This window comes from Triplophysa dalaica, chromosome 13, assembly GCF_015846415.1.
Source record: "Triplophysa dalaica isolate WHDGS20190420 chromosome 13, ASM1584641v1, whole genome shotgun sequence".
Lineage (NCBI taxonomy): Eukaryota > Metazoa > Chordata > Actinopteri > Cypriniformes > Nemacheilidae > Triplophysa > Triplophysa dalaica.
The window spans coordinates 10665060-10683392 of NC_079554.1; the positions used below are offsets into that span (position 1 = coordinate 10665060).

At 37.7% G+C, this 18333-nt stretch overlaps 1 protein-coding gene across 1 annotated transcript in view; it reads right to left on the reverse strand.

Moving 5' to 3' along the window:
- Nucleotides 1–18333, reverse strand: part of LOC130433944 (uncharacterized) — a 100542-nt gene that overhangs the window by 68698 nt on the left and 13511 nt on the right. The window contains 27 exon segments of the mRNA XM_056763751.1: nt 468–875; nt 979–1182; nt 1348–1449; nt 1693–1860; nt 1949–2107; nt 2766–2916; nt 3007–3162; nt 4131–4693; nt 5263–5416; nt 5500–5642; nt 5717–5822; nt 6076–6185; nt 6530–6611; nt 6871–7034; nt 8994–9113; nt 9496–9630; nt 11379–12416; nt 12607–12765; nt 12863–13039; nt 13506–13607; nt 13696–13830; nt 14815–14979; nt 15634–15815; nt 15943–16039; nt 16130–16298; nt 16844–16956; nt 17046–17207. Of these exon segments, the coding sequence (XP_056619729.1) occupies nt 468–875; nt 979–1182; nt 1348–1449; nt 1693–1860; nt 1949–2107; nt 2766–2916; nt 3007–3162; nt 4131–4693; nt 5263–5416; nt 5500–5642; nt 5717–5822; nt 6076–6185; nt 6530–6611; nt 6871–7034; nt 8994–9113; nt 9496–9630; nt 11379–12416; nt 12607–12765; nt 12863–13039; nt 13506–13607; nt 13696–13830; nt 14815–14979; nt 15634–15815; nt 15943–16039; nt 16130–16298; nt 16844–16956; nt 17046–17207 (5424 nt within the window).

Here is an 18333-nt window from a genome sequence, read left to right on the forward strand (position 1 = left end):
CTAAAAAGAGTGTTTGTCTGTCAAGGAATTAACAAAAGAATCTCTCTCATGCCCTCTCTCTCTCACCTACAACACCTCCTTATCGTGTCTGCATGGTTGCACAGATTTACTCCAATCATCTAGAATAATCTACTAAGGAAACATGAAATTTTCCTAATTTCCGTTTTGGCTGTTTTGTTAAATCAGAGCCTGATGAGCAAAACATTCAAATATAAAATAAACTTATATAAACCTGGAGCCCAGATAATTTCAGCTATTCAAGAATTAATTTTACTTGAGTGCGTCAAATGTTCCTCTTACTGCATGATGGACTGAAATGGAGTTAAAGATCGTTGTTAAGCGGCAACGCACAATGCACATTACGACTATTTACCTAGAAACAAATTGATTATAACTCAAAATGATTTCTCATAACACAACTTCATCAAGAACATACTTCAACCGAACAACCTGAACCAGAAAATTACCTTAACTGCTACGGAGCTCCCAAGTGCCTGGCCGTTCTTATCAACATAAACCTGTAGATCACCGGCCCAGGTGCCAACCTCCTGCTTCAGAACGTCCTGCATGTGGTCTCTCTGTGACTGTTCCTCTGTTTGAGGACATTGAGTATCTTTTGTTGGATGATCTTGCGTTGTTTTAGGCTTGATGTGTTCTTGGACCGTCGGAAGTTCTTTAGGCCTAGTGGGATTAATTACCCACTCTTTCTTCTCAATTATCAGATCTCTGGTTCTTTGTATGCTTTCGTGAAGTCGAGCTCCATCTTCAACCAGTGCCTGAAGGTTTTCTGGACCTGCGACACTGGCTAGAACACAGATCTCCTCTAGGGAAGCATTTGATTCTTCCGCTTCCATCTGTAGCTGCTCTGACAAACCCTGTCAGTCAAAACAATTACATGAAAATTCAATTCAAGCAGAAATTAAACAACAGGATTAGACTTCATGTTGATATATTTTTGCATAATGGTTAGATATTCACCTGGATTGTTTTGAGAACCTGTGGGGTATCACATTCAGTCAATGTGTTTAGGACATTTGTGATGGTCTGGATTGAGGACAGGTGTTCTGCGATTGAAGATGCAACCTTAGCTTTAGCAGCTACAAGCTGTGTGAAGACATCTCTGGTCTCTGCAAAGATCTCCTTCACCTCTTCCATCTTTTTCCTCAACTGGCTCTCAATCACCTTTACAACAAATCATGTTGAAGATCATTTTCTTGAATCATTATTCCAGAAGCATAACATCATTCTCAAATCTGTATTATATAATATCAGAATACTATATAATATATAGTGTTAAATAATTCTGTAAAGCAGCACATTGTGTTTGTTGGTGTCCCTGAGAATCACCTGAAGCTCTAGTGGAAAGTCTGGATTCTGCAGCAGATCCTGAATCTCTAAAGATCTACGATGAAAACGTTCAATGTTTTCTTCCTGAGTCCTCAGCTCATCCTGCCAAAAATACAATTGACACACGTACTGTCAAATGTGTCTCAAGCATTTTCTGTCTTGTCTTAAAATGACGCTTTGCACAGTGTAATGCAAAAAAAACGAATGTAATCTTTTTTCAACTAGAAATGTTTGCTTGGGGGCTGTAATGTATATTATATTCATACTTATAATATATTAAACATTAAGATCAATCTAAAAATGATCATTTCATACTGTAGCTGTATTTAAAATGAAAGTTTTTACCTGCATGGCAGACACATCTTGCTCCGTCTGGAAGGGGTGTGTCTGAGCAAGTGACTTCATCCTTTGGGCGGTCCAGACCTCCACCTCTCCAGCCAATAGGAGGAGTTTTTCCCAAAGTGAAAACCCAGCCTTAAGATTTTCCAAGTGGCAGTCTGTCTTCTCGGTGACCTGTAATAAGAACAATCATAGCTGGTTAATGGTAACACAAGCAGTGCTTCATATAACAGAACATATGGAGTAAAATATGGAAACATACATCAAGCCAGCGGTCCATTAAGGTGTCAGCCTCGCGCTCAAATGGGGCGTCTGCGCAGTCTGGGATCATTTTCAACTGAGACTGCAGCTGTCTGCACACAGCTCTAAACTCCTCGACCCCGTTTCCGAGACCATTCAGCTCTGATTTAATACTGGTGACCTGGTCATGCATGCACACACAATTAAAAAAACACTAAAGTTCTGTCCACTTAACATTTGTATTTGTTTTATTTTGCTATTATGATTTTGGCATTTTATTACCACGGCTGTGACTCCCTGAAGATTGTTGTGCTGATATACAGCTGTAAAAGCACCTCGTATACAGTGATGGGTGTAACTAGTTACTAAGTCATTTGTTATTGTAATTTAAGTACATTCCCCTTGAAAAGTAAAGTAAGGGATTACTCTTATTTTTTCTGTAATTTAACTAAAGTTGCTTCTGATGTAATTGAACTAAACAGTGTTTAATATATTCAATAGTGGAAATGACATCAAAATTATAAGTCTAACTTATTTAGTTATTTATTATATATTTGAATGAATTAAATTATCCGTCTCGTGTCTATACTTGAATCAATTCTAATCAAGGTTGATGTAGGATATAAAAAGTAATTAGTAATAGTAATTCAATATTTTTTGGAGAGATACGGTAATATAATTAAACTATTGAACATTTAATTCGTAACTAGTTATAAATTACTTTTTCAGAGTAACTAACCCAGCGCTCCTTGTATATTACTTGTTAATAATATGTTAATAGTATGCAGTTAACATCGCCATCTACAGTCCACCAAGAATAAATACCACTGAGCCTGTACCTTATTGATCAGCAGCTGTAGATTGTCTTTGCTCATGTAAGAGGCCTGATCCCCGATAGTCTGCTCAGCTCTCTGCAAAGTGCAGCTCAAACCATTACGACAGCTCTGGAACTTCTTCAGGAGTTCGATTAATGTGATGCACTGTTCACGACTGTAAAAAAAAGGATTGGTTAAAGAAAACGAATACTGGCCGAAGACCAGCTCGGCAAGTTTCCTTCAAACCAATGACTGTCCTCCTCACCTCTCAGTGGATGATCTGTGAGCATCTTCCCATAGCGTCTGCAGTTCACTGACGCCTGTTTCTGAGGTGCCTGTATGTGCAGATGCATCTCTCAGATCCTGAATCTCAGAGCGCAGTGTAACAAGTTTACTCTCTGTGTCTGTGAGGAAGCGCAACCTGAGAGAGAAAGAGAGAGATGTACTATGGAGTCAAACAATGTGTTGTGAAAGGTGAATAGTACACCAGAATCAAGTCTGACATTAAAGGAATAGTTCACCCAAATATGAAAGTACTTTTATAGATTTTTCAGCGGCAACAACATAAACAAACGTTTGTGGACCAATTTGTTAAATTGAATACAATTAATATTGAATTAAATATTCATTTAAATTAAATAAATGTAAAAATTTAACCAAACACAGACTGGAAGTTAACTTCGGGCCAGGCACGTGCGTCTGATGAAACTGTCTATAATTTACAATAATTTCAATAATGTTGAATCTCATTGGTTCAACATTATTGGTCTTGACTTATTGTCACGAGACACATGACTTTGTCACGAAACTTGCAAGAACCGATGAGATTTGACATCGTCATATTTAATCTTATACATACACTGGTCTGTTTGCTACATATTTATTACTAAATATAACTAATAAAGGTTCATTACTCTTATGAATTCATTTTAATCGTCTTAACTTAATATTTAATAGTGATATGTTTTGATACACGTTTATGCTCTTTATTATTATACATTAATATATTTTATTCTTAATACATGTATATTTTTTATATAATAGTTCAAAATATTAAGACACTTCTCACAAAATCTATTTCGCAACAACAGACATTTATCTACCCACTGGAAATATTTGCATTGTTTCTTTGGATAGATGGGTGTACAGCATGTGCTTTTTCAAGCTTTGCCATGTTGGCCCCATACGATGATAGCATTTTAATATAAATAATTTGTTTATGTTAAACTGAAAAAATTAATATGAGTAAGTAATATATCAGATTTTTCCATATTTTATCCAAGTTTGATAAAGTCAACGATACCAAAACAAAACAAACAAAACAAAGGCATGCACATCTTTAAGTGGGTACTCAACCAAATAAAAACGATGTCAAAGAAGGCCACTTACCTCTGTTGTAGAGCAGGAAGTGTGGGCTCCTTCAGCCCGTGTCTTTCCAAGTCTGTCAACACCTCTCTCAGCGTGACCTGAAGAACCAACTTCTTTCTACCGAACGACCTCTCTCTCTGCTCTCCCTCCTCTCTTCCTTTCTCACCTTTTCCTGCTCGCTTCGACCCTTCAGTCGGTCTGGCCTCGACCTCTTCCGCGAGCAGAACCATAGCTGACACTATCTCATGACAGCTGCTCGGTTCATCATCTGTAGCTATTCTCAAGCCAGCATCATCCAGAATTCGGTCTAGCTGAACCGATTCCTCACTGGCCTGATGAAGGCTTTGCTGGATGGAAGCCGCAGTGAGGTCAACATTCACCTGTTGGATATGGGATAGGAAGTTCTCGAGAGCCACCAGGATCAACTTGATCTTTTTAAGATGCTGTTTGTGTTGCTCCAAGCATAAAGAGCGGCTGTGGAGAGTTTGCTGCAGATGGGACTGGAGCTCGATGTGACTCGGATCATCTGAACCTTTAGCATTATGAAGGCGATTGAGCTCTTTGTCAATATTTTCCTCTAGACGCTACAAAAAGAACAAGAGATGTGTTTGTAAAATGAGAATGCACATGCAAAGTACATCAGTTTACGCAAACATTTTAAAGGGACATTTTCAAGGGAAAGTTCACCCAAAAAATGTAATATTTAACCTGTATATACTTCTTTGTTCGATTAAACCCAAAGAAAGATATTTGGAAAAATGTTGACAACTGAGATTTCTTGGCCACAATTGACTTCCATAGTAGGAGAAATTATTTTATTTTTTGTTCTGTCTAACACAAATGATATTTATATTGATATTTTGAAGGATTTAGCTAAGCAAAAGGTTCTGTGGCACTTTTGACCTCTATGTCCCAGAAATGTCAGTTACTAACATTCTTCCAAATATCTTTCTTTGTCTTCAACCAAACAAAGAAAATTATGTAAATAATGATATCATTTTAATTTTTGGATGAACTATCCCTTTAATGATAACATTTTTTAGAGGCTCTTTGTGTAAGTTGTAATGACGAGAAAGTAACCGATGAAATAAGATAATTGAGAATCCATTCAATGTATTTACATTTTTGCAAATTATGTTAGAGAATCTCATACCTTTAGGTCTTCATATAGAGTTTTGCTTTGATCAACAGTGAGGCTTCTAATATTAACAGGTTTCTGACTGATTTGATTTAGCTGATCAGAGATCAGTCGGATCTGAACGTCCACTGATTCCAGCAGCTTTACTGCACTTTCGAGAGACTTTATCCTGCACGACATATAAAACAACATTAGTTACTGTATTTCTTTATTGAAGAGAATCATTGTAATTGTATGCGTTTTGTGTCTCACCGGCCCTGAATGCAGATCTGCTGCCCCCTCCACTGTTGAATGAGTTGAGATCTCTCCTGCTCCATGCTGCGGCCGTCCTCCTTCAGCTGTGAATACTGAAGCTCAAACTCAAACCACAGTACATCCGTCTGCGCCTTTAGAGCCTAAACAAACACGCACTTAGTCATTGTATGTTCTCTACACAAAACACATCCCAAATGCAGTGTAGGAGACTGACCAGTAACTGCTGCAGATAACTGCTGGGGTTGATGGGAAACTCTGATCCTAACTGCTGATCGTTCCTCAGCAGCTGTTGCTGGAACACTGACCGTGCATCACTGTAGCTGGAGATTAAGTGACAAATAACTTCTGTCACAACTATAACATATACGCTAACTTCACAACAGGCACATAACTGCAGATGGGAATTTATAAAGAGCGCTTCTACATAATTGAAATCAAATGTATTATAAGCATACATAATTCTAATATTCATTTTATATGCTATTTACCTTTAAGAAAATCGACTACCTTAGCAGAAAGTGTTGCTTTAGTATTATGGTAACGACTTTCTATGAGCACCAAAATAAAGCTGACCTGATCTGTGCTTCCTGTGGAGAAACCTTCACTTCCTGTGCTGAGGAGGGGTGGACGATGGTCCTCTCAGGTATCTGTTTTATTTCCACTGTGGTCGTCTGGACCACGGTCTATGAAAGAGCAGAGAAAGCACCATTACAAGTGAGATCAAAAGTACCCAGAACATCCAAACACGCTCTTAAGCAATCCAGGCCAGCATGAAGAGATTAACCTAAAAAGGCATAAGAAGGTCAACAACAGCCAAACGGGGCTAAGATGTTCTCACATGGTTCATCTCTGTATTTGGCTACAAGCACGCTGATCCATGCCAAGAAAACGTGCCATGCTAACACTGGCAATAGATAAGGGTACCCTGCAAGGATGTGGTGTTATGGATTGTTTTTAAACACTTGCTATTCATAAAGACATATAGAGTCACACACTGACATACAGTACAAAACATGCACATGTGTACCTGTGATGGGATAAGGCTTTGTGATTGGTTCTCAAGCAGTGCAAACTTTCCCAGCGGGGTGTGATCCCGGACAGCTTTCTCCCTGTTGAAAACACACATGTTGTTTTTCTGCATTTACAGGAACTTTCCATTGACTTCTATTGTGTTAATAAAGAGCTCAGGATATTTGACAGTTATGTCACTTAACCTACAACTAAACCTCAAACATGTCTCTTGGTCTTTTTTCGTTTTCATAAAAAAATGATATAGTTCGTTTATCGAGCCATTTTACGCTAATGATCAATGCTGCTTTCCACGAGAGAACATGTAGTACTGGTTACAGTTTATTATCTAGCCCGTACTGGCATGGTGTGGAGTCTGAGTGGTGCTGTACGGTCTCCATCCTCTCACTGCGTGTCCTCCGGTGACTGGTGGTGACATGAAATGTCTCTGAGAGCTGCAGACTCTCATTCATGCTTCTCAATGCTTCTAGATGCTCTGAAGACTCAACAGCTGTGGAACAGACCTGAGGATTGAAACCACAAACCTTTAATCAAACAAACTTTCTCTAAAACACTGCAACAATAGGCTCCTTAATAAATTAATATATTTTAAATGAATAAAGAAACAAAAATACAAAATAAACAAATCTTGGAAAATTTGACTGCACACCTGAATAATGTGCTATTAATATTCCTTTATCCAGTGACTAGAGTTTATATCAGAGGTGCGTATGGCTGAATATGGAAACTCAAATAGTTCTCAAAAAAATGAAAAAAAAATATCTTTAGCTGTAGTAATCTGAATAGCCTGTCATTCACTTTATGTCCATGTACAAATCCCAAAATGATGCTTCAAAAAGCATATTTATCTTTAATAAAACTATTTGAAATCACACAGACTGTTACTAAATTTCTTAAAAAGTAATAGCTGTTTGTGAGAAAATAATATTTTAATCTTATTTGGCATTTCTTTTTACAAAGAATAGACACCAATTATTAATTGGTCAAGTTAAAAAATGTAGATTCTCCGATTCTAATCATTCCCAATAAAAAACTCATCGATTCCTAATGTGCATGCTTCAGATGACGTTAATATAACATGTAATTCGCTTTAAGTCCTGAAGATGTCGCTATTTTCACTTTACTTGAAATATAGCCTGAAGATTATGATAGAATTCCTTCCAGATAGATGCTTCATCCGTTTTGATTTATTAAAGCTTTCTTAAACACGTTTCAAGTTGGGTTTGAATTTCATTGTTGTACATTATATGCTTATCTTATTTACAGTATTTTCCAGTTTGTGCTTATCTTTTGTGTATTGCATATGCATGTTTATGGTTTATGTTTTATGAATCTTGTTTCAATGTTTATTACTCCAAATAAAAGCATAAAGAACTTAAACATAATTGTGCGGGCCCATTGTTAAAGTAAATGTGTATTTCAGTTATATATATAGCCAAGTTGGAGGTTTTCAGTAACCAGCATTTATATTTAAAGTCACAGTGAAATTAAAAATATTTTTGCACGTTTATAGTAAATAGCTTATCAATGTGGGACACTTTCTTTTTAAAATTCATGTACCCTCATAATCTTCTGTTTAAATCTGAAAATGCACTTCTGCCCTGAAATGACTATCCATCACAAATGACATAAACTAGATGACATAAACTAGAGGGCTTGGCCGGAGCATCCGTTAACTCCTCCCCTTCAACTGTCAGTCTGCTGCCAGCTTCATGTCAAATCCAATGCAAAGCATGTTTTTACACATCCAATCAATTCGCAATGAATAAAGCAAGCCAGCCCACAAATTTTCTTTTCCTTTTCACACTTAAATGTGTCTGAAAATAGAAGGAAAAACGATTGCAACTTCCCGTTCGCGGGGACTTTAAATATTGATAACTAATAGATCTTGAATCAAAATGGTAAAAAATCATAAATCGAAACTCCGAATTGGTCACAATAACCAGGCTTATTAATTCTACATATGGAAACACATCAACTTCTCACACACTTCTAGCATTTCGGAAGGCATTTAGTAACCAGATATATGTCCTTTTGGAGCTTCAACATACAATTATTTTTTATTTATGTATAAAGCTGAAAAACTTCATTACTGCTAGAATGGCAAAAGGACGAGTAATTGATCAAATATTAATTTTAGGATGAACTCATTTTTTAATGACGCTAAAACATAGATAACTTCTAGTCATTAGAGAGGAATGTTGACAACATATGATTATACAGTACTCTATTGCTGAAAGGCAAATATCAGAGAAAAAAAATCCTGCCCAAACATGCACCCATCAATAATTTATACCTGTTAGAACAAAATAAGTCCATTAACTAATGTTAAGAGAGGTAAAGCAAACGAAGAAGATTCCTTGTGCTATGTGCATGTAAATTACTGAGCAAAACAGAAGCAGAAGTAACAGTGTGCATGTAATGCAGTTAAAATCACAAGCAGACACATGTGGATTAAATACCTGTTGGTTGAGCACACACTCTGCATGAGACGGGGAGCTGTTAGTTTTAATCTGACATTTCAAAACAGGCAGGTTACACCCCGAATCAGGTGAAAAGGCAGCTATGGCTGCACGGACCGCCTAAACAAAGACAAGGCTTTGATATTAATCAAATTTTATTTCAAAGATTACAGTCTTTCTCTGCAAAAGTATAAACAAACTGGGTTTGAACATAAACAAAAATCCACAGATATACTGTAACTCACATTAAGGATGATCCGCCATACAACTATTTCCATTACAGTTAATGGTACACTTGCTTTTGCAACAAATCGAAAAGACACTCAGAACATGTAAGTGTCACTTAAATCTGAGCAGATTGCCAACATTGCAACCAATCAGAGCCCTTTTCTGAACCTGCCAAATCTAGTTGGTTAAAGTAACACAACAACACTCTTATAGGTTTGTGTTATGTACTATCCTGAATATCATGCAGTGCCAAGAGGGCAAAATTCTTTCATACCTCCCACTGGGCCTTAACCGACTCGGAAAGGAGGTCCATTTCTCTGAGTTGGTCATCAGAGCAGAAAGCATTCAATCCTGTCACAGCCTCTAGAAACTCGTCCAACACAGCGGGCCTGAATAGCCGTGATGCCGCCTGTGGAGGGGAAAAAAATGACATGTAGTAGTAACACAAAATTAAAGATTACATTAAGTCATTTAGCAGATGCTTTTATCAAAAGCGACTTACAGATGAGGGAAACAACGGAAGCAATTGGAACGACATAAGGACAACAAAAGCATAAGTGCAATAAAAAAAAAAAGTTTAATAAATTAGTAAAAATGTAGTAATTTCATTTGTAGTGGTATGAAAAAATGTAAATTGTCAACTTAATTGACATTCTAATGAAAGCTGTTCACATTTATGGAGCTAGTGGCCCCATAGAGGCCAACATAAAGCACACTTTCAGTCACCAAATGAATAAATCATGGCTACAATGGCATTGCTTATTAAAAACGTTTGCATGATGCCATTCATTTCAATGGAGAGCTGTCGATTTAAGACGACACGCGCAGTAGCAACCGTTGGCGACTGGATGGGGTGTGTCCAGCGATGTGATAAAGTTGTTAAATGTTTAATTTCAAGCAAATAAGGAGCAACAGCCAATAGAAGAAAAGATGGCAGCTAACGTAATTCTACTCCTATCAGCTTCTGCAGTGACCCACCAGTAGTAGGAACATCCACTAGTGACCTAACTGCCAACCCCCGGCAATGTTGCACTGTTTTAAAGCGCTTTATAGATAAAATTGAAATTGAACAGTCGCTTGTAATGTAAACAAGGCATAAGGGTGCATATTTGATCAATATTTACTTTTGATGGCCACTTAAGTTAGAGAAAACCATCAAAATATGAGTTGTGTGGTACAAAACGGACAAAACTAAAATAAATTGATAAAAGCAAATCATTTGACTAATATGTGAAAAACTTCAGTGCATGAGGGAATATGGGTTTTATTCGAATATAAAAAAAAACTGCATTGAAAAACAAAAAGCTGACAGAAAATAAAGAATACATTGAGTACACTTTTATATTAATTTATTTTATTTTATTTTATGATTCTCTTGTTTTTGATTTTAAAAAGTCATCTCCTGGCTCTTCCTTCTCCTTGACTCCTTGAATATTTGCATACATGTGGTAATTTTTTGCCAAACCGTCTTAAATTTTTCACACAGCTGAGTTCAGTTTCCAAATAAATTTAATACATATTTGATCATATATTTATATGTATTTAATATATCTTCGCCTTGAAAGTAAAAGGGCGAATCACATTTCGCGTCTAAAACCGAGCAGAAAACGCAAGCTGCACTGCTCTCTCATGCGGATGGGGCAATCTGAAAAGTTGAACAATTTTCATCTCGATGCGGCGCCCCCTATTTTGCATGCGCCGGCCGCTCATCTACATTTAAAATAAGGAATATGTGAACATAAAAGACACAAAATGTGCTTTTTGTGAGAATTGAGTTATTCACATATTTTTATTCTGTGTCAATTTATCTACATTATGTGATGTTTTTTTCTTTATGTTGTGTACATTTTGGGACCAAACGGTTTTATCTACAAAGTCAAATGGAATGCAAAAACTTTGAAGCTCAATATGTCAAAACTGCTCACAACGCAGATAGAACCTTATATTTCCAAGGCGATGATACATAAATAAATTTAAATATTTTTATAAATACATAGAGCACAAAGATATACATTTTCCAAAGTTGGACATGACTTTTGGCCACTACAGTAAACTAATCCCAGACCAAAAAACAATTAAATAAATGTTGTATGCTTTTGCCTGATCATTTTTTTATACGAAACAAGTAATACATTTTGAAAGGTGAAATTGTCTCACCTGCTTCCTTCTGACTTGTTTTTTAGACAAGTCTGTGTTACTGAACACAGCAATGATTTCCTGTATGTGTTCTTGTACGCGGTGTTTGGCTCTTTCCAGTCTGCTCTTGGCTAAAGCCTGTGCTCTGCAATACACTTCATTCTGTAGTGGAACATGAGGAACAACTGGCTGGCTGGGTGGGATACCCAGTTTTTTTGTTTGCCCTTTTTCCTCTCCCTGTGTTTGTGATGGTTCATGAGTCTGTGGAAAGCTAGGACCTTTGGCAAGAACCTTTTCCCTTTGGTGTGGGGTTGGTAAAAAGTGTTGAGCTTGCAATTTTTTGGGGGTTGTCCCAGCGTGTTGTTCATTTGGTGTTTTAGGTGGAGTCACTTTCTTGAGTCCAGTTATTTGGCTTGATGTAGGTGACGAAGACTGTGTTTGTAATGGCTCCTGGGGCAGTGGAAGACTGTGACTTTTGGACAGAACTCTTTGCCTTGGCTTTGGGGTGATCTGAGATTGGGATTTTGGAGGAGTACCAAAGTTTTGCTCGAGTAGCATGGTGCTTGGGTTTGATGACGATGAGGAAGGAGTCTGGAGAGATTCTGATGATGCAGTGATACTGGTTTGACCCGAGTCTACAGAAATAACCTGAACATCCATCTGGGGTTTTATGCGAGTTGTCCTGCCAACAACAGATGACAGCAATGGTAGTTTCACTTCTGTCTGTTGTACCTGGCATATGGCTTTTGTTGGGTCTTTGGGGTGCTTCTCTAGAAACAGAGGACTGGTAAAAGTGTGAACTTTAGGTTGCATGCTGTCGGTGGCCTGCACCTGGGTGTCCAACAGAGAGGAATGACTTTGGGGGTTTTGAGGCTCTACCGGGTTCTTTAAAGAAGATCTGCTGGTTTCGGAGAACATTTGAGCCTGATATTTTTGAAAGGTTCCAGACTGGGGCTCAGGTTGACAATATGCACGCACGATAACTTTGGGAGGTGGCTGGTCGCCATCAGACTGTCCTTCACGCTTCACTCCTTGACAACTGAGAATCTCAATAGCCTCCTAAATGACAGAAAAATATACAATGTAGTGCAACTTTCGTCCCCATTCATTGTATTTCATGCTAAAATACATTCTTCAAAATAGCTACTTTTCTGTTACACAACATGATCATTTTTATTCTTGGATGCACTTCCACTTTAAGCATTTCTTGACTCAAACTTGTCTGTAGTAAAATGCAGTAAACTGGTACCTGACACAGTAAGACAGTCCGCTTCGCCCTGTCATGTAGGCCTGATGCATTGAAGTAAGGCAGGGGACAGCTCTTTTTCACTGATGCCAACAGAACCTGCAGATCTTCAACTTTTATCACCACTTGTCCCTCTAGCTGTAAACCTCTGTGGATCAGCGCCTGCATAAGCAAATGTAAATACAGTGTAAAGTCTTTATTTCAATCTAACATATGGGCGCATTAATAAGCGCATTAATAACTATAGAATTCGTCTCACTTTAGCCATGGGATATGGCCCCCGTTGTCCCCTACGATGGCATTCTTTAAGATGAAGGCAGATCTCTTGGGCCTCTGTGCTCCAGTTTTCAAGCCCGGCCAGTCTGCCTTCTAGAAGAGACGATGCTCTCTGCAGGGATTCACACCATTGGTCCACACGGTTAAGAGTCTCTAACATCTGTCAAGAAACATGGATGTTTAGTAAAACAACTATTACACGGATAATAGACACAATACAGATGAAACGTTTTGAAACGAATGACTAGAATGTTTCTCATGATTTTAAAATCTTTAAACCCAAATGTATGTTTAAATGTTTAAAAAACTTTTGTAGACGAAACAATATAATTCTGCCAACATAAAAGTTTATTTTATAAGAAACTTCATTTTATTTAAAAACACTAATTACAAATAAACGTACATATATATACATGTATAATATAGTACGATTTTGCTTATTCAAGGCAACTTTGGCGGCTATTTAAAAATACAATATATGTTTTTTTCTCAAAATTCCAACAGTTACAATTGTGTTATTATATAGTGTTACTACTATGGTAAAATGTAAAAAAATATAAAGAATGACTAAAAATCTTAACTTTTTAAAGGTAGTGTATCTATTTCAGATTGGAATGTAAGCTCACCTGTGGAAGAGTTTCTCTTAGTTTTTGAAGAGTTTCTTCACTGCAGTCTGAAGACGGAGAGAAAGAGTGCAAATCTATCCCTGCTGTCTTCTTGACAATGCGCTAACATGGAATGAAAATAAGGTTAACAACAATAGATGTCAAATGCAAAAGAAAAAGAGATGAACAAGAATCATAGCATTACAATTACCTGAAGATTATTCCTGTATTTACGTAAAGGTCCAGACGACACCTCCACTGCCTCTCTAAGCACCCAGCCTATTTCCTGCATCAGGCCCTGAGCAGCTTTTACACCTGGGGCAGCACAGATGGGCTGAGGGACTGCCTGAATACAGAAGAATTTAACACAAATGTTATTTTCTTAATACCAAACATAGAGGTTGTGGGTTTGAATCCCAGGGAACACTGATTCAATGTGTAGCTTAAATGCACTTTCACTTTGTATACAAACATCTGCCAAAATGCATAAATTTGCATTAACGCATTTGGCAGACGCTTTTATCCAATGCGACTTACATTGCATATAAAACGGTCAGTTCTGGTCCTTGGTTCTGATTGGCTGAGCCGAGTTCTAAGCCGTTATAACCCCCATATAACGGCTGACCGAATGACATAGCCTCAATATAATTTTATTTACTTTATTTTATGAAATCTTGCTATGCATAAAAAATAACCGTTTTATAAAAATAATGAGTTCAAAAATATAATTCATCACCGAATCATACTGTTTTAGTTGTTTTGTACGTATTTTTGAAATACGGTAAGAAACATCAAATTACAGAAAAAGACTGCCAATTTACAAGATCACGGAAAACATTTTATTTATTTTCGTGCCCCAGCCACCGGAAATTTTCACGGATTCTGTGTATTGTTTGTCTCTGTCTTTGACACCACACCCACACACCTGCCCTGATCTCTTTACAATTGAATATGTTTCATTGCATGCTGCACTCGATAATGGAAAGCATTGCTTGAAATAACCATCTCCGGTCCGATCCTGGCTAGAATATGCTAGAATAAAGACCTATATATGCCATAGTTAAGTCTACACAATACAGTTCAATTGTTAAACAATCTTTCTTTAAAATCAACAAATCAATCAAATCAAGGGTGTGGAAAGTTATAAAACAAAAAAGCGTGCACACCCTAATAAACAATACTTGCACCATTTTAAACACCCTAGAAGATTGTTTGTGAAGATCCTCCACCCAGCTTATAAAACTCGCTGAGAACATTCCCGCAGTTTCTAGACAAATCAGTTTATTCCATTCAGTGTCAGAAACTCAATGAAATATCTTTACAAACTCACAAATTTAGTCCTTTTAATAAAGTCAGCCCACAGCATGTTGAGTCTGCTGAGCTCATCCGACACAGAGCTGCTGGTGGAGGCGTCACACATCTCCATGAGAAAGTTTCCCACCTCGTTCAGCTGGGCTTGACGTGAACTCCATTCAGACCGGCTGGAAGACTCCTGCTTATATATAAGGTCACGTGACAAATAAATGGCATAGAAACCTAACAAAAAGCATCTTCAAAGGATTTTGGCACAATTTAACATATTTTTCTAAAATAATACTTTGGCTCCGAAAAGTATTTGAACACTCGCCTTTGCTTACCAATTACAAAGTGTCAAATATATCAATAAAAATAAATATATATAAATAAATAAATAAAAAGTCAGTGAAAACCCAGCTTAAGTCACACTTTGTGATTTTTCTACATAAAATCATCCTATATAAATGAAATATAATAAAAATACCTTCATTTATTTAATATTGAGGGAGTAAGGCCATGTCAAAGATAGAATTCAGGGTTAAAACTTTGATTTCTCAGTTTTAGATAAATCAGTTTCGAGATTTTAGCCTGGTTTTCACATACTGGGACACAAATATATCTTTTATGTCATGCTGTTGATCATTTTACCATTTTAGACATCACTTGACGTCAAAAATAAAGAGAAGTAGAGATACAAAAATGTCATGTTTTAAACAGAGGTGGTGATAGAGGGACAAAAGTTATGGGTTGCAGCTTTTCTTATTTAAAGCAATGACAAACGTATTCATACATTAACTCACATTATCGGTCACACTTTTAGGGGCCACTTCTACATCTTTTTTTCATGTCGTACCTTTTGTAGTTCCTCCTCCTGCCCTAACAAGACCTGTAACAGACAGGGGCAGTCTTTGTAGGACTCCCATGCCGCCACCACCCGTTCCATGGTGCCCCTCACCGCCTCTGTGGCTTCTGTGCTCAACCTCTCTTCATCCTCAAGTTCTTTTACTTGCCTGTTCACCACAGGCGAGTCTTCAGCTGGAGGAGAACCAGAAGTGAAGGAACAAACCAGACATACGTTAAAGAAATTCTGAATTCCCTTTGGTTTCATTCAAACTAAGGTGTGGCAAAGTTGATCTTTTAACTCCCAGCAATCCAATCTTACCCATGGCTGCTTTGTTTGTGTATGTGACTGCTGTGTTTCTCAGCTTATGGAGTTCGTCCTTTATCCTCGACACCAGTCCTTGCTTGTCAATGGTGTCCTGATGGACATATTGTAAAGAGATAAGAAACCGAATATTATTTTTAGCCTGTTAAGATATGGCGTGACTAAACTCTATAGGGTCACATACGTGCCAGTCCTGTAGAAGAGAGTGTACAGACTCCTGAGAACCGTAAGGTCCTCTCCACAAGGTCAGTTTTGACTTTAGATGTCCCAGTAGGTCATAAACATGATGCATTTGCTCTCTGTACTGTAGCTTGATGTTGTGGTACGTGACTACCACTCTGGCACTGGTGAAACTATGGAAAATGATGGAGACAATATGAGAACAATAATAGAAACTGAAGGATTGCCCTGCTGTAAAGACCATCATGAACATCCATGATGGTTCAAACTGTTTTTGGTGGACCAGCAAAGTTAGTTATTAGCTAAGCTTACTGAACAGAATGGTCTTTCTGATGAAGATGGGCAACCAAGGATTCCGACCAAGGAAACCTGTACGACTTTCTTCTGCAGAAAACAAAATAAGATATTTTGTAGAATGTTGTAAACGAACAACGCTGATACCCATTGACTTGCATTGGTTTTGTGTCCATACAGTAGAGGTGAATGGGTACCGCCGCTGTTCAGTTTTTTTAATTCAAAAATATCTTCTTTTGTGTTCTGCGGAGGAAAGAAAGTCATACAGGTTTGAAATGACAAGAGGGGGAAAACAGATTTTTGGGTGAACTATCCTTTCAAAAAGCATCAAACTGGCGTGTCAGCATCCCATGTTAGCGAGCAGCTATCAAAACATCATGCTGGTCTACTCGACAGGAAAAACAGAATAGATGATTATGCGAACCGTCTCTTGATCTCATCCAGTTTCTCATCAGGCACCAGAGGAAAACCATTCTCATCGGTGTTGCGGTAGTGATGAAGGGTGTCCAAGTGTTCACTTATGTCCTTACCCAAGACCTGAGGAGATAATAAATAGTAAACACACAACAAAGTGACAAACATTTTAATAATACACATTTCAGAGAGAAAAACATCAGAACACTGACTTTGAGTCGCTCTTGCTTGTTTCTGGCATCTCTGGCAGCACGAGCGTGATCTTTAGTGTCACTCTCATCTGAAAGCACCGCCTCCATATGCTGAAGCCACTGGCCCAGTATGTTCAGAGGGGCTGGCAGACAAACATCTAGTTCTGCTCTGTACTCGTGTATCTGTGAAAAAGTGATGAAGAACGTAAGATTTTACCGATAAGATATTTATGCACATGCTCGCAAGTGAAGTTAGCAAGTATGATTTTCCACCCTAAACTGAAATTAAAATCAATGGCCAGACGCGATTTCTTTAAGACTGCAAGGGAAGCTCAGCTTCCCCTATAATTGTCAAAAAAATTAATGGTCAAATATATGTACAATTATGTTAACATTTTATTGACTAAAAATGCGTTAAACACGTTCATCTCGAACGAAAACAATTTCGTTCAGAATCAGCTACTTAGGTCGGCTGACTCGATTTCCTTCTCATTCATTCCCGTATCGTACGGTGCATTACTCTGTTGAAGCCCAGCGTCCATTGACTTCAATGGGGCTGCTTTAAACAGTTTTTTTAAGTGCTTAGAAACAAGACGGTCATTGGATAATGCTGCGATTATGTCCCGCCCACGGACGCTCAGCGTCTCTGGGATGAATGGAGGAGTGGGCTGGCCCGGACTCCGAGCGTCTGCGTGATGATTGGAGGGTCTGTCATCTCTTTTTAATCCACTTTTATGTCCTAAAACGCTCGTCTTTGGGGTCGACAGCTTATAAAAACGTATTTCTTGTTTTTTTTTAGCTTGTTTGCTATACACATTGTCACATATCAGCTTTTAGACATTTTTTTTTGTTGTTGTTATAAATCATAAATGACAAGGAGGCGGCAGCTTCTCGCAATGCAAAGAGACGGTTGGTGTGGGCGTGGTCTTCAGATTATGACGTGTATCACTCTGTGTCTCCATTTCCAACTCAGTCCCATCGCGGATTTTGCATGTGTAGTCGAAAGACAAACTGCTGCAACCTTCATCGTATACAGTGTTGGGTGTAACTAGTTACTAAGTTATTAGTTACTGTAATTTAATTACTTTCCCCTTGAAAAAGTAAAGTAAGGGATTACTCATATGATTTCTGTAATTTAAATACAGTTACTTTTGTTGTAATTAAACTAAATACTTTGTTAAATATATGCGTGTGCAACAGCGTAATTGACTTCAAAATTCAAAGTCTTACTTTAAAATCTGTGCTTTAATGTATAATTCTCACATTTGTAATACTTTGGTCAGTTAATAATATTATTTGAATGAATTCA